The sequence below is a fragment of the Mus caroli genome, chromosome 13, assembly GCF_900094665.2.
Source record: "Mus caroli chromosome 13, CAROLI_EIJ_v1.1, whole genome shotgun sequence".
Lineage (NCBI taxonomy): Eukaryota > Metazoa > Chordata > Mammalia > Rodentia > Muridae > Mus > Mus caroli.
Genome location: NC_034582.1, coordinates 38,390,715 through 38,407,929, shown reverse-complemented (window position 1 = coordinate 38,407,929; position 17,215 = coordinate 38,390,715). Strand labels below are relative to the sequence as shown.

Genomic DNA, 17,215 nt, shown 5'->3' with positions numbered 1-17,215 from the left:
TGGCTTCAGTTTTTATAAAAACTCATATTGGGGTTGTCCAACACTTGTCAGAGTTGACTTTTGAGTGAAACTAAAAAACAGAAGGTGACTTTTGGATTGGGCGTTCATCAGTCTTAACATTATTTGCACGAGGTTTTGTTTTTTTTTTTTCTTCTTTTTTTTTTTTTTTTTTTTTTTTTTTTTGTTATGTTACAGTTTCACTGTGGAGCCCTGGCTGGCTTGCAATTTACTCTGTAAAGCAGGCTGGCTACAAACTTGGCCAAACCTCTTCCTCCCCAGTGCTGGAACTAACAGTGTGCCCCTCCCTCCACCAGGCTCATCGCTCTTACTTTATTAACTTAAAAAGTAGACCTTGAATGTCCATCTCTGTCTTATCTTCTCCCATCTTAGCCACAAAAACACTTGGTAGTCCAGGATGAAAGATCGTTTACTTGAAAGTAAATATTGACATAGCTGTGGGCATGACATTGCTAGCACCCCAGGAGGCTGAGGCAGGAGGATTGCTGTAAGTTCCTGGCCAGTCTGGGCTATGTAGTGAGAACCAGGTCAGCTATGTCTCAAACAAAAAATAAAGTAAGGTCAAAAACGGGAAAACAGACATCGTCATGTGGTACTAAGACATAGGAGCCGGACGTCGTCAGTACTAACCTGGTTAAGTGTCTACTTAACTCGTGGACTTCCATCTCGGTACTTTTAAACTCATTGAGTTCCTTCCGAATGGCAGCCTGGAAGAATAGCAGCTGGTCAGAAGAGGTGGGAGGGCCTCCCTGTTTGGCATGTCTAACAGTATTTTTGTTCTTCCACAGGACTATATAGTGGATACAAAAAAATCTGTCACCTGGGGTGCTCTTTCAAAGCTTCCATGACTTCCCTTCTTTGGGAACACCGTGAGGGTCTAATGGAGCTAGCCATGAGGCGCTCTGCACCCTATGCATCCTGTGGCACTACAGATGGGCCACACAGTGACTTTGATGTCAACTCCCTTTTGCAATTCTCTCACTGGGTGCCTGGGAAAGTGACACAGAGAGCCAGTGATAAGACTGTAGGCTCATGTTAAGAATGGCTCTGTGCCTAGTCCTGTGTCATTCTGTCATTCTGGGCACAGTCTCCCCAATATGCTATGGGGCTGACCTGAAGAATCTTGAGTCAAACCTGTATTTCTTGGTGCCACCATACAGAGTATGAGTGGAGCCTTTCAGGGGTAATCGGTTGTTAAGAGGGACCGTGACTTTATCAGAGGACAGGGTCAGTTAAAGAATCAGATGGCTACAAAGTAAGACTACTTGCTATGTTTTCTTTATGGCATGTGTCCTTCCCCCTGATTTATCCCATTATGTAGCAGAGTGAGCTTCTCCTCAGGCAAGGCTGCCTGACTTCAGGTTTTTTGGATTCCAGATAATATAGAATAGACCAAGATACTGTCCTTCCTCTTCCTGGGAAGTAGGCACACTACTGTGTTTGTTCTGTGTTCTCCACATGAAGAACAGACTGGGAGGTTTTGCAACAGGTCACCTGGATGGCTCTTGTGAGCAGCTTAAAGGATGCAGCACTTTTAAGGTGGGGCTGAGGCAGGGTCCCTGCTCTCCTTACAGATTATGCCTGTCTCCCTTTCTCATAGCTTCTGCTTACTTTGTCTGCAGCGGTGAGGCGGGTCCATGGCTTGTCTGCCCTTCGGTCATAGTCTTGGGCATCTGCCACTTCCACGTAGTCACTGAAGCGGATAAGGATCTTCCTCTCCCGGAGTTCTTCCACTGTGGGCCTTTGGCTGAGCTGCAGGGAGGGAGGAAAGTGGGGTCCAGTCAACAGAGGACTTTATTAGACCATGGTTCCATGTGTGAACTTAGAGAATGGAAAATGAGTCCAGGAAAACAACTGAGGTGTTATACAGCAAGATGGAGTTGGGGCAGAACCCAGAGTGCCCAGCTCTGGGATTCTGGGAGCTTTATTGTCTCTTTCAAATACCCAACAGCCTGTCCTTTATCGGGCTGCTGTCTTGGCCTGATGAGAAGCCTCTCTGTCTGTGTAGCTTTGGTGCCTGCTGTGGGGTTTTCTCTGTCTGTCCTTCACCCACTGGGAGACAGGCACCTTAAGCAAGGATTCTGTCTAAACTTGGATTGGTGAGCCCACATCTCTGTCTTAAATTAAGTGCAGTCTGCAGAATGGGTTTATAACACATTATATGTGTGTGCACATGTACACATTATGTAGACAATGTGTGTCTACAGATGTATATATGCCTGTGTGTTTTTGGCACACAGAGAAGCATTTGCAAATAGTAGCAGCCTCTGGGATGAGGGCATGGGATATGTTGATTTAGGAGTTTTGAGGGTTTCTTCCGGAAGGCCAGCTGTAAGGTTGGTGAGCCAACACAGGGCTGAGCGATGCCATATTTATACCACGGAGAATGAACTTTGTGTGGAAGGAGGAACGAAATCATGTTTATATAGCTGTCTCCTGACATTCCCCTCTGAGCACCCTTCCTCTGTCCTTTAACAACAGAAAGCTGACATTTCTATTATCTTTCCCTGTCACAGGCTTATTTCTTCTGGAGCCACATGGCCAAACCGCTCCCTTTACGATGCTGTCAACTGACGTTCCACCAATGTTATTTAAAAACAATTTTTTTTCCTCTGAGTCCTAGACTGTTAGCTGCTATTAATAGAAGAGGCAGTCAGATAAAGTCTTACGGCTCTGGCCTATAAAACAAACAACAAATCCCAGTTACTCTGGCTGCTCTGCTGCCACGCAGCTCTCTGCCTGATGCCCTTGGTTGGAGCCGGAATGTTACGGCCTGCTGCTGCCCTGGCCCAGTGAGATGACGGCCTGCTGCCATTAACCAGAGAGATGCCTGGTGGTTAGAGCAAGGGTAGGGCTGAGCAGGCCTGTGGCTGCCTCTTGGCTAGAGGAGGACGCTCCAGGGAGGCCCCGTGATGATGGAGCTGGCTCGTGCCTAGACCCTGGTAGTGTTGGCAGTGTGTCCTGAAGCACCAGGGGTTTTCTGAGGGCTTCACACTTTGGTATGCATGTTGTTTGTCACGGGAAAAAAAGTTTCCTAAGCTGTGTGGTCAAGATTGCTAGAAATTAAAATGAAGCCCGTCTTGGCATCAACATGTTCTCTTTGAAATATGAGAGCTGACATAATCTGTACTGAAGTTAAACAACAACAACCACACACTGGGCTAGCTGGGTGCAGTGCTTCACACTTTCAGTCTCAGCACTCAGGAGCTTAAGGCCAGCCTGGGCTAGTGTTTATGTATGGTGAATTCAGGGCTAGTTTGTGCTATCCTAGCAAGGGTCTATCTGACATCCCCTCCTCCACCCACCACCTAAAAAATTGTAAATGATTAAATAAGCTGGTCTGGATTTTGCCAGCTGCCTGTCTGTCAGCAGAATCTGAGAGACCAGGGGACATGCTGATAGACGTCCCCAAGGATCGGGTGTTTTCTGTGCCACCATCAAGGTCTATCAACTAAGCATGGTATCAGGCTTATGTTCTGGGAGGGGACACATATTGTCATTCTGGGGGTCTTGGAAGGTATGTGAATCTGACACTAGCCAGAGTCTTTCAGAACTCCCTTCAATGAGCGTGTAGCCCTCCACACCCAAAGCCCGAGGTCCTTCCTAGATACCAAGGAGACAATCTTTGGGACCAAAGTCCATTTTTCTGAGGAAGTTGGATTGGGAGAAGGGAGACGAAGCCACATTTGTGTAAATGGTGCCAGCAGTATCGAGAGCAGCCACAAAATGTGATGGGGGGGAGCCAATTAACTGAGACCCAAGTTCCACAGAAATACAACTCAAACCCCAAGTGTACCCTTCCCCTTCCCCAACCCATCTCTTCTCCCATCATGCATACATGTATGCTTTCCCTCAGAGAGCTGCCCTTTCTTGGGTTGTGGTGGGATGGACCCCAGGGCTTGCTCATGGTAGGTGGACACTCTGTTATTGTGCAGTATCTTCAGCTCAATTCTATTTTTGTGTGTGTGTGGGGGGCAGGGAGACAGGCATTTATTTTTAGCAAATAATTTTTTTATGTTTTCAATTTAGCTACAGAAAATGACTTGGTCTGTTGGTATCAACACCAGCCCCTGGGTTTTATTTATTTATTTTTCACTAGCGTATTAAAACTCAATAGAATTTTATTAAAGAAATCTGAGGTCCGAGGCTATAAGCGGTCACCAGCTCTGGCATCTGGTTTTGGTACGATAAAGGCTCAAGGGGAGAGCCTTTGCCCAGAGCCAGGGTAAGCTATGTATTTTCTTCCTGCAGGTGGGCACAACATTTGCAGACCCAGAGAAATATGAAACCAACTCCCCGATTCCCTCTGTCTCCTGGAACATTTATTCCTGCCCTCAAGGTCACTAAAAAAAAGACTCTCCATGGAAGCCTTTGAGGACTGGAAATGCTGGAATTACACGAGGCAATTGCCCTTGTGGGAGAGGGGGTGACATAGGCGGGTGGGGAGACAATGACGGTAATTGCAAACTTTACAGGCTGTTAGTGGATAAGGTTGCAGGTATCGTCATCCTGGGGACAGAAGTGTGGGAAGCAAAACCCTTGCCCCCCCATTACTGTGCTATGCAGTTATAGTCAAAGTCCTGTCTGCGATAACATACAACCCTTTCTTAAGAGGTAAGAATTAGGGCTGGAGAGATGGCTCAGTGGTTAAGAGCACTGCCTGCTCTTTCAGAGGTCCTAAGTTCAAATCTCAGCAACCACATGGTGGCTCACAACCATCTGTAATGAGATCTGATTCCCTCTTCTGGTATGTCTGAAGACAGGTACAGTGTATTTCATATAATTAATAAATAAATCTTAAAAAATAATTAGATTGCTGTCTAAATAATAATCTTTCCTTTTCTGTTTTTCTTCTCTCTCTCTCTCTCTCTCTCTCTCTCTCTCTCTGTGTCTTTCTTTCTTTTTTTTTGAGACAAGGTCTCACACCTCACAACTGGCCAGAGTGAGGCACTCAGCTCCTATTCTCGTCCCCTCAGCGTGGTGGCTCATCCCCAGGCAGCCACCCCACCCTCCAGGACCTTGTTTCTCTCACTTCCTTTAATTAGTTTGGCATTTGGCTGGCTACCAGTGTTTGGGATGGTTTTTGGGGAGAGAGGATGTCAAGAAACCCAAATTGCCTCCTGAATAAGTGGCGTGGCCTCTCAGGACCTCCAAATCTCAGCCCTTTACGTAACGTTTCCAGGGAAGAGAAGTCACTAATGAGCATCTTTAGAATTCATTTTAATGGGTCTCTTCACCATCTTTAAGACTGAGTACCCCTTTTTCAAGATGGCCACTGCAGGGGGGTGATTGAAAACACTTCAGACAGACGGAGGGAGTGTTATATCCTGTGTGCTATCAATTAATTCAACTTCCAACAGGACCCAAGAATAGTTTCACATTTATTATTCAAGTTTCTTTTTTTTTTTTTTTTTCTCAAAAGGTTACTCATGTTTCGGGAGATCTGTGGTTTTATACAGCATGGCAATAGCCTCTATTTAGGGGGTTAAAAATGTCGCAAAAACCCCAGATGTAAGGAGTTTTAAGTGTTTTCCAAACACCTAACTAAATGGATCAGTGCTTTTTGTATTTTCCTGAGCTAGTGATTCCAATTGAATTTAGCAGAAGAAGGTCAAATAGTTTTCCAATTTCAACAGGTAATACTGGGAGAATGAAGAAAGCCACAGTGTCCCTAAAACCATTGCAAAGACAGTATTGTATTTAAGCTAACATTTTAAATATTTTTTGGGGGACAAAATATCCTACAACTCATTATGAGTAGCTCAGGCTAGCCTTAAACTTGAGGCAATCGCAGCCTTCTGAGTGCTGAGATTATAGGCATGAGTCGACATGTCCACGTTGTACTACCAAGTCTCTCTCTGTGTCTCTGTGTCTCTGTGTCTCTCTCTCCCTCCTTCTCTTCTTTCTTTCTTGAGACAGGGTTGCACTATGTACAGCTCTCACTAACCTAGAACTCTGGCTGGCCTTGAACTCACAGAAACCTTTCTGCTTCTGCCTCCCAAATGCTGAGACTAAAGGCATGTCCGTGCCACTGTTCCTTGTCAATCTTATATTTGGTTGAACTACTAATTTTTATAATGAGTTTCCAATAGGGTGGTGGAGTTAAAATACATAAATCTGTTTTTTTTAAAGACTATTTTTTAACCCATTTGCTTTTATATATATGGGCGTATTCTATCTGTATATCATATGTGTTCCTAGTGCCCACCGGTGCCTAAAGAGTTGGGATACCCTGGGGCTGAGTTATAGGTGAGTTGACCATTATCTCCAAGAAAGGTGTGAGACTCTGAGTCTTGAGAGCTGTGGTCAAGGGCCTTCAAAGTCCTCAAGGCTGCTAGAAGCCAACGTATGGCGGGCAAGCAGCTCCGGGGAAGGGGGACCGCCTTACCTTGCGAGTCAGCCTCCTCTTGATTTCCCGCTTCTCCTCCTGTTCTTCTTGTTCATTCCGAGCTGAAAATAAATGGAAGATACCTCTGACTGTAGTGCATGGGGTAGCCCACGTCCAGGCTCTGGTCCAAACACTCAGATCCCATCCCCTAGTTATCCTTGTGCCTGAAGGGTCCTGGCTCCATCTTCCTGCATCCTTTTAGGTTGGTGAGGACTGAGTGGAGTGTCTCTCTTATTATTTTTTTTTAAAACATTATTGTTCTCTTTATGTCTCCAGGGGCTTGGGGCCCAGGCAGGGCTGCTGGGATGAGCAATGTGACTATAAGCTAAGGAGGTATGCTTGAGAAATGTGAGAACACTATTGGCAGTGACAGACATTTGGGGAGGATCAAGGCCACCTTCCTTGAAACAGGTGTAGACCTCACGCCTGCCCGTTAGCGCTTCTAAGAGGCTGAAAGGGTTTGTTGGATGTGGCCCTAGAGTCTGGAGCCCCGTAGGGCAGGAGAGAAGACATGCCTCGACCTGCTTGCTATGGGAAGGACGTGGGGCAGAGGCAAGAGCAACCCGAAAGGCTGCTTGTCCTGGCTTCAGAAATCTTTACCTTTCACAAGCCTTGATTCCATTAATTCTTTAAATCTTCCAAGAAGTCCACAGAACATGTGTGAGGCCAGAGTGTGGTCTGTCCTTGCCTGCATTTAGACTTGGAAGCAGTGTCTTAGGAGCACACTTCAGAGACTAAATGTTCCCAGATTAATAGGTAGGCAACTGGTCTGTTTGAGTTTAAAGAGTTTGTAGTAAGGGTCCGGGGAAGAGAGTAGGAAGAAGGGCAGAGATCTTAGGTCCTTTCTCTGTCTGAGCTAACTGAGTGATGATAATCAGACCACCATTTACCTTCTGGGCCTTGGAAGGGTTCCTTGGTCTCTGTGGAGACAGAGACCATCAGATTTGAAAAATACCCATGAGCACCAACTAGTGTCGCAGTAGGCGTGAGCTCCTCACCCGTGGGGGCTTAGCAGAGCATCAGCAAAGGTAAACTATGGGTTGATTTGGGCACAGTGTCCATTAAGCTTGTGGGGGATGCCTGCATCCCCATTTTGTAATTGTGGCTGTCAAGTAATGTTTCTGCAACTTCATCGTTTTGTTGGAGTCCTGTTGTGGCTCCTAAAGCTCCCAGGATAGCGTGGGTCTTTCAGAGAAAAAACATCTTAGTGCATAGAAATCGAGGTGGGGAGTGGACGACTGAGAGTCCCACGTGCCTCTCTGACCACCCTAGAAAGTCAACAACAGACAGATATAGCTAGCTGTAACCAAGGTGGCCGTGGCTTTTCTGGCAACAAATTGTGGCAACTCAGAACAGGACTAAGGGCCATGAGTGAACTCCCTAGGGTATATGATCTTGTGTCCCCACTTGCCTGTGGGGATCAGGACCTTGTATGGACAGCACAGGAACTACCCACTCTTCCTGTGGAATGGGCCACGAGAGCCCCTCCATTGCCCAGACCTACCATGAATATCCCATTCTCTGGATTTAACCACCCTATTTTCTTCCCAGGGTTCCCTAAACATTTCTCTCAGCTCAAAGCCTATAATAGCCATTACTATCTTTCTATGAAATAACCTATCACAGATAAATTGGGAAGCAGATAGCAAGACCCAGAAGAAGGGAAACCTAAAGACTGACATTTTTTATAAAAAAAAAAAAAGTAAATTACTCTGTGTTAAAATCTGGGAAACTAGCCAGCCATTAACATCTTAGCATGAATCAATCTATCAGAGACTTGATTTGGAGGCAGAGTCCAGGCAACTAGCTATACTTATATGGGGGGTGAAGAGGGATGGGAAGGAAAGACAGAAGAAAGGTAGCCTTTGTAGTCTGTCCTTGAGGAAGCTTGGGTGTCATTTTGAAACTTAGAGAGCATATAGGCTACCATTCTGGGTTTCCAAATGAAGTCATGAAAGTACCAGGGAGTGAAGCCACATGCCACGTGTGACATGGCTCACCAGTCAAATAGTTCAGACCTTTGGTTTTTCCTGCTGTCACCAGTTGCTTCAGGCTGTTCCTCCTTCTCATTACTGGGTCTGACCTCACTCCTGACCTACAGGCCCCTTCCGAGCCATGGGGGTGGGTGTTCTGTGCCAGAGATGATACAGAGCAGGAGCCTTCATCTCTTAAGTAGGTTCTTAGACCCTCAGAAGGGCGGGTCATAAACTATCACCTATGGTGTCCATATCATTACTACAAAGCCGTTTACAAACCCAGTGTCATGAATTCTCAGGCAGAGGATACCAAGGTAATCCCACTAGGCAACTGAGAAAAGAGTCCAGGGAAGTCCAGTGATGTCATCGTCATGGTGCCCACTCCCAGAATTCATTATGTGCTCAGATGCACATGGGGCCCCATTTGTTCAGTAGAACAAAGAGAAGGCTTGCTTAGGAGGCTGGGCAGGGTGGGGCTGCAGACCAAGCCCGGCCTCTGTCCAGCTCCTCTTCCAGTTCAAAGCCCAGAAGATAAGTTTTTAAAATTGATTATTAGGGGGATATTCGCAAATACCTCTTGACATTTCTTATATAAGAATTAAGGAGGTGCAGGGTGTGGTGACAAATGCAAACCTAGCACCTGGGAGGTAGAAAGCAGGGGATGGGGGTTCAAAGTCATCCTTGAATGTATACCAAGTTTACGGCCAAGCCTGGGCTACAGGAGACAGACAAAAAACCAAAACTAGGACCGAGAAGACAAAAACCTCTAAATAAGAACAAGACCAACAAAACCCAAATCAAGGAGATTAAATAATAAACCCAGAAAACAAATCTAGAAAGATAAAGGACCAGTATGCAGGGAAAACAGGTGCATCTCTAAAAGGTTTTGAAACAGAGAGAGAGAGAGAGAGAGAGAGAGAGAGGAGAATCTGTTTTAATTTGGTTAAGCAGTGCTTGAATTTGTCGCTATCTGACACCGGGAAGGGCAGAGAAATTTGATAAAACACAGTAACAGTCACACAAACTCCCTGTTAGTCTCCCTGGGCTGGTCAAGGAGTCCACAATAAAAGGAAGGGAGCCAGATGTGAAGGGGGGTGGGGGATCCTCTCTTCCTAAGCCTCACTGCTGTGGAGGGAAACCATGTACAGAAACCCAAGCCAGGCTCAGCCTACGCAGCCTAGGCTCAGCGCTCAGGTGTCAGAGCTCAGAAGGGCTGGGAGGGGTGGAGGAATCGCTCAGCTCAGCACATGGGGGTGTGGAGGAAACAGGATGATCTGATAACTGATTTGAGGAATCAGATTTCCCTGCCCTCCTTTTCTCATCAACAATAGAAACTTTATAATGGACCAGATGTCTGCATGGGGCCAAAGGAAACTCTCCAAAGACCAGGACTTCCTCAACGGTAGCAATCTCCGACAAGAGATTGTATGCTATTTATCGGATAGCAAATATACATTTAGAAACTTTTGCTTTGAGACAGGGTCTTGATAGATTAGGCTGACTAGAACTCAGTCTGCCAGCTTTCCACACAGTACTGGGATTAGTGTGGCACCACGCTCAGCTCGCTTGGGCAAACTTAGCAACTTTGAAGGGCACTCACAGGTTTTAAAAATAAATTAGGGCTGGTGAGATGACTCAGTGTCAAGGTGCTTGCCACTAAACGTGACAACCCAAGTTCCATCCCCTGGACACACTTGGCAGAGGGAGAGACTGACTCCTGTAACTTGTCCTCTCACTTCCCCATGAGTGCTAGGGGCATACGCCCTCCCAACCAATGAATTAAATAAATGCGAGAGAAAACAAAAACAAAAAAAAACCTCGACACACAGAGCCCCAGACACCTCACTGTTCTGTAAGGATTGCTCCAACCCTTGGAAAACTGTTAACAGTTGCCTTGAAGGAAAAGGAAAAGGCAGGCAAGCGGATGAGTACTCACAGGGGCTGCAGAGCCTGTGACAGCCTTCTCAGGCAAAATGCAAACATACTCGCCCCCCCCCCCCCCCCCGCAGCAAATCACTGAATGCTGGCCAGGTCACAGGCCGTTGGGAGGAGGGGTAGAAAGTGCAATCAGAAACAAAATCATTTAAGTGGCGATTTTACCCAGTCTCCTAGAGCAACCTCTCACGTGATTGCGTGCGTGTGTGCGCACACGCGTTTGCAAGATACTTTCTAATATCTAATTTTCTTCTGGACAGAAATCAGAATGGCTTTTGCGGGGGAGGGGTAGGAAAATTAAAGTAAACATATTATTTGTTGGTTGTGATGAGAAAACTGCGGCTAGGGACGGCAGCAAGGGTCTGGTGGGTGTGGCTTTGATTGATGAAGATTGAATATCCATGGCTAAACAGAGGCATACTGGGGTCCATGGAAGGCCGGTTTCTTTCATTACTTTGTATTTTTTAATTGTTTTAATACCAAGTAGATTCTCTGTACAAACTCAAATACGCTCGGGGTCCTGGGCTGAACCAGGGGTCTGCTTTCCCCCTGTCCACAGCCAGCTTTCCCTGACTGAGAGCATCATGTAAGCATGCCATGGGTCAGGCCAGTCTCAGGAGGACCAGATGAACGTTCCCTCAGTAATGCTTTCTCTCACCATGAAGCTGGGGCTCAGGGGACTGAGGGGTTCCACCAACAGCAGCCCCTTGTTTTCTGGTCCTTAATTTTTAAAGTTCCTTTACACTAGACATCAAAGCCAAGTCCCCGTTTTAAAGCCAGTTTGGGTATAAAGGTGATGCTGTTTTTTATCAATCACCCTTTTCTGGCAAACTGGTGCCTCAGTTTGATTATTAGCTTTTCTCTAAGCTCAGGGTGGGCTCTGGCTTCAGCCTGGGGAGTTCCTAACCCACAACGGGGAAGCCAGTGGTATATATAGGTCTTCCCCAGCTATGGAGAGGGTTCACCCTTGGTGTCTATGAGATCTCCTGCAGGAGAGGTTTTTTCAGAGCTTCCATGGACCCTGGGAGAGACCCGATGAGCCACTACACACCCAGGAAGGCTGCCCCGAGGGTCCGGTCACCCTGGGCTTCACCGACTTACGCTTCAGAATGTTCCTCTGTTCCAGTTCTTCTGCAGTTGGTCTCTGGCTCAGCCGCCTACGGAAAAAATCCAAGAAAAGTTTTTGGACCATGTCATATCCTCCTGGGGCCGGTGAGCTCCACGGCCCTAGCAGATACATCAGGCAGGGTCAGCAGCTGGAGTCCTCCGTCCATTCTGTGTTCTCAGACACTGATTCGCTACCGGGGCCTCTCAGTTCCTCAGTTTCAAGGCTCAGGGAGGGCACCCTGCGTCAGGTCACGCAAAGCTGCCCTCCCTCCCTCTGCAGGCCCCTCCCCAGCCCTGTTCCTCCAGTGCCCCCGGGCCAGGAGACCGAAACTTAGCCTAGGCCTTTCCTCTTCACAGAAGTCCCTTTCTTTCCTTGTAGCCTATTGACTGCAGGGCTGCGTGGCCTCTTGCCTTTCCCTCTCTGCCTCTGGGCTACTGCTTGCTTCTTGCTACCTTTGTGCACACCCAGAGCACAGAGGCTAGTGGCCTGAAGGACATGCAAGAGAGGGTGTCTGTCTACAGAGAACAATGGCTACTCTTCTTCCTGTCTCCACCCATCCCCACCAGAGCCTTATTAGACATTGGAATGCCAGATGAACAGGCACAGAAATGACTCTTATTACCGGGCACATAATTAAGTCATAGAGAATGCAGCATCATACATAGCAGGGGCAGGAAGTTCTGGTGGTGCCAATGTGGAGAAACAGGGACAGGCACAGGTGACAAGTAGTGCCAGAAGTTACTGGAAAAGGGGAATGGCTCCCAAGGAGAGAACCTCTTACGAGGGAAGACGCCACACAGAGTGGATGCCACTGGGGGAAAGGAACATTTGCATTTTCCAGCCTTTTGGCAGTCCCTGATCAACCCTGCAGTTGTTCAGCATCTGTGTTTTGCCCACTAGGTACTGACAAGGTGTGTGCGGGATGAGTGTAGTGGAAGGGATTCTAAGCTCCTCCGAGTCCTCTCCTGGGGCACAACGGGTGGAGAGGCACACGTTCTTAATCAAACAGCCGGACTCATTCCCCAAACTTCTGAAGCTGAGGTCTGTAGTCAGCAAGATGTTTACTGCATGAAGTCTAGAGAGTTCCAGGATGTGAGAAAGTCATAAGGATAAGGTGGAGTTGCTTTGGCCATGCTCTAGCGACAACTCTCAACCAATTAAATCGAGCCTGGCTTCCACGGAGACTGCAAAAATCACAACCGCCTACAAAGGTACCACAGATATCTGTAAGGACGTCTGCACAACTGTGTACTCAATATTAGACCAGACAGGCTATTTATTTTTATATCAGCTAGAGCCTATTTGTTTAAAGCATATCAAAGAATGCTCACTTTTGTCTCTGATCTTTCTCCTCCTTTGAGTTTCTGGACTGCTCAGAACTCTACATGCATGTTCTCACTGTAGTGTTCTGCTCTTCCCAGGTAAGTATACCATTGCTTGGTGACTCTGATTGTTATCCCGATTGAAAAGTAAAACTATGAAGTCCATGGAGCCTCCAAGTTTAACTATTTCAAAATTCGAGTCTTGTTATTGCAAAACTGACGGCACCTGGAATACAGTCGGAAACTGTATTCCAAAGTGTTCTAAAGTTTGCAAGAAAAATTCCACACTTACTATTCCTTTTGCTCTGTAAAACATTTCTGTAACATACTCTGAAAGAGATATGGTCTTTGATCCCCTTTCCTACCTGAACCCCCTGGGACTTGTGATATTCCAAATGAGCCTCTTCAGATTACATCTGACTTTATGCTAATGAGATGGGCGAGGGTGGGTGTCCTAGGTAGCCTCTGGAGGGGACTGGCCCCTGGAAATTCCATGTGGTTGGAGGGTCAAGGCTCTCAGAAACCTGAACGATGAGACCTGATGAGCTTCCAGGTTGCTGAACATCTGGAGAACGTGTCTAACCCCTTCCTGAACCATCTCTCCAGATAGCTGTGCACCCAGATCCCATTTTTCTTTTCACTATCAACTGGTCAATATAGGGATGGTGTTTCTGAGTTCTGAAAGCCATTCTAGAAAACTAATCAGATACTTGTACCAGATAAATAAAAGGTAGCCAAGGGATTGCTTATAGAGATAATGTTTGATTTTTTTCAAGACTTACCTCAGACAAGACAGGTAAAACAATAAATGACCCTTAGCTGGGCCAAAATGCTTGTGACCTTTGTGTTAAGTCTGCCAGGATTTGCCTCTCACCCCTAAACCTGAACAATGCATCTCAGAAAACCACCTTACAGTTTCAATTACAGACAGGAAGTTCTTAAAGAGAGATATGTAAACCAGTTCTAGGCTTAATTTTTAAACTATGTTTAATCTTTTAACTGGCTGTAAATGATATCCTTTTTGGAAACCCACAGGACTATGTATATATATAGCCCTTGGGGAAATCTCTCCATTTTCTCTCTTTTCACTCATTACGTTTCTCTCTTTTCTGCTTACTCTCTCTCTCTCTCTCTCTCTCTCTCTCTCTCCACACACACACACACACACACACACACACATACACACACATACACACACATACACACACACACACATCTAACATCTAATTCCTACTCAATAAACACACTGACTTCACTATACTCTGGCTCATTCTGAAATTCTTTCCTGCATGTTTAAGAACCAGCTTCATTGAGTGGAGGCCCTAGAGGGGATCACCTCTGGTTTTAGACTGAATTTTTCCAACACTCCCGAGAGATATGGGTCACACACTGAGAAACACGAATGGGGGGAGGAGTGGGGACAGCACTTTTTTCTCAGTTTTTTATTTTTTATTCTAGTTCACTGGTTCCTACAGCAATACCGTCTCCCTTGTGGATCTCACTCTTGTCAAGACTGTTTCTCAGAAGCGCATGCTGTGTATATAGCTGTAATGGTGACTATTGACTGTTCATTTGCCAGGATCTAGAATCACCTAGGAGACGTGCTGGTGAAGGGTTAATCTAGACTAGATTAGCCTCTGGGTATGCTTGTGAGGGATTAGCTTATTAGGTTAATTGGAGTAGGAATATCCACCTTAGCTGTGGGTAGTACCACTCCTTCGGCTTGGTTCTTGGACGGGAATTTAAAAGTGTACCTTATCTTTCTCCAGTCTGAAGATCTTATCAATGAAGGACCATAAGAAAAATAATCAAATTAACACAAGTTTTCCTGTTGGTGTGAAGAGACTCCAAAAATTAAAACAAAAACCCAACTTTCTACTCCCCCAAGAAAACCCCAATGGCAGAAAGAGATGACTGGAAGATGCTTTAAATAACGAAGGTCAGGGAATACCAGCTTTCTGAGTCACAGCCTCTCCCTGGAGAGGTGGAAAAAACAAAAAAAAAAACAACCCTGTAGGCTCTGACTCCATTCTGCAGCACAGAGCTCAGGAGCGCCCCTTGCCAGAAGAGCATCAGGACCATAGCTCTTGCCAGCATTTACAACTGCTGCTTGTTGGGAGAGCCCCGATTCTCAGGTCTATGTCTGCACCCCAGAACCAGAGGGAGGCCATCACATTTCAGTCAGATGGAAAGAAGAAAGACGGAGGAAGCCAAGGAGACAACAGAGGCAAGGTCCTCCCTCCTAGGATGGAACTGGCGGCATTTCCTAATGCTACTGCTATACTAAAATACCAGAGGCTGGGTATTTTATAAAGGAGAAGGAGTTTACTTAGCTCTGGAGGCTAAAAGCATAGATCACATGAGTCCTTAGGAATGGTGGGAATGGATATGTGGACAAGATCACATATAGAAGCTAGAGAAATTTAAAGACCAGAAAGTGTTCTTTTGGAAAGAACTTAATCTTGTGAGAAATGATTAAGGTCCCAGGAGAACTTTTGTCCCTAAGCCTGGGTCCTAATGACCTTCAGCTAAGGCTCCAACGTTTAAAGTTCCCACTGCCACCCAACATGGCCATGTGGAACGTCTAGCACACAAACCAACCTCTAGGGGACAGAGTTGAGTCTTAGTCAACTCAAAGCAATGAGAGGCTAAGCAAGTCCAGATGGTACAGTGGGGCCAGGGAGAACTGCTGAGCTCATCTCCTTCCTCCAGGGGTTCCACAGAGGCTGAGTCCTTCCTGGTCTTGGTCAGTATCAACTCTCTGGCCTCTAAGTCAGCATGGCAAACACAATTGACTCTCTTAATAACTATTGGACACAGATCCATCCATCCTGATGTTGCCACACACTCTTTAGTCTTGAAGTGGAACATGCCTGACCTCAACTTCTGTCAGTATGCTGGGGACTCCAAATTCTAACCTACCTGTCACTCTGAGTCCCCACCCTCTTCCAATCATCTCCCTGTACTTATAGCTCACTACATTTAAAGGGCCCTCAGGGAATAACTCACCTCTACCCTCTCTGGATAAACAACTCTCCAAAAAGTCTTACATCCCATCCCCAGGGAGCTTGCCTACTCAGGACTCAGAATCACTCTCTCTGAGCATCACCTGTATTGGGCACCTTGTCAGGTCGAGGATCCCAAGCTGGGTAAATTATACGGATGCTTGCTTAGCTCGCGATCCTGAGACAGTGCCTCAGCAGCATCTATGCAGCCTCTGGTGAGGTGCTTCCTATTGGATTGTGATATATGTGCAGGGCATCATGTGGCCAGACAGAGAACTTTGCTAACTTCAGGCTTTCTCCTATGAAACCACTCTCATCCTCATGGAAGCCCCACTCTGATGGCCTCATCTAGTCTTAATTACTGCCAAAGCTGACATCTCCCAAGGCCTCGAGCAGATGACTTTGGAGATGCAGTTTGGGCATGAATTTTGGAGAGAAGGAACACCTGGATGAGAATAGCCAGTCAAACACCAGTCCTCCACCCTCCTTCTCTCTTCTGATCACACCACTCTGGGAGCGCAGGCCACCAGCCTCTCTCCTTGTGCCAGGCCACTGACTCCAGCTCCCTTAGCCCAGATGGAATGGCTCACACCATCCCATGCCTGGCTGCTGTGCCTACTTCCCTATGACCCACAGGACAGAGTTAGTGAGAATGAGGTTCTATAAGAGCTTCATAATCTGACCACTGGCCGAAAATCTCCCCTTCCCATCCTTATGCATAACCAACCTCTCCACATCAGCACTGCAAGCTTGGCTCTGAACACACACTATCCACACATCACACAGTGCACCTCGCCATACCTCTCAACACTAACAACCATGGCCTGAAGCACTTTAGCTTAGAATCGGCTCTAGGGTACGCTGTGAGGGGCGGGGTCTTTTTTATAACATATATGAAGCTTTCTACCCTTATAGAAACATGTTGTTTCTGTGCAGAGAATAAAGCTTTCAATATCTTCCCGTCACCACTCCTTAGCATGTAAACAGCAAGTCACCACATCTCTGGGTTTTATTGTTTCAGACAGACAAGCACACCCATCCCATTAGTAGGCAAATTTGCTTCCCTTTAAATAAGTGGTAATTATATGCATGCTGAAGGATTGTTTTGAAAAACATTTCCTTATGATTACAGATAAATTCTTTGTATACTGATTGCATATACCAATATACCTGGGGTGGCATACAAAGTTTTTGGGTGTAAAGGTATCAGGATGGAAAACCCTTGAAAGGTCCCATTCTATTGAATCTGCTCATAGTGAGGTCACTGTTGACTTCACAGCCTCCTCCTATGACCTTACTCTCCGGTTCTCTCTCCCTCGACACCTCTGACCAGAGGTTCCTATGAAGCTACTTACTTTCTCCCCCCAGCCTTCAGAGACTCCAGTCTTCTTCTTCCAACTCTAAATTCCTGGGAGGGAGGGGAAGGGAGGGGAAGAGAGAGGGAGAGAGGGAGAGAGGGAGAG

At 46.4% G+C, this 17,215-nt stretch overlaps 1 protein-coding gene across 7 annotated transcripts in view; it reads right to left on the bottom strand.

The window, feature by feature from the left end:
• Nucleotides 1-17,215, bottom strand: part of Phactr1 (phosphatase and actin regulator 1) — a 455,390-nt gene that overhangs the window by 4,086 nt on the left and 434,089 nt on the right. For all 7 annotated transcript variants that reach the window (XM_029468518.1, XM_021179969.2, XM_029468519.1 and 4 more), the window contains 4 exons: nt 11,419-11,474; nt 6,407-6,468; nt 1,630-1,770; nt 649-725 (listed from right to left, as the gene is read on the bottom strand). In XM_029468518.1, coding sequence (XP_029324378.1) covers nt 649-725; nt 1,630-1,770; nt 6,407-6,468; nt 11,419-11,474 — 336 coding nt within the window. The remainder of the gene's footprint in view (nt 1-648; nt 726-1,629; nt 1,771-6,406; nt 6,469-11,418; nt 11,475-17,215) is intronic.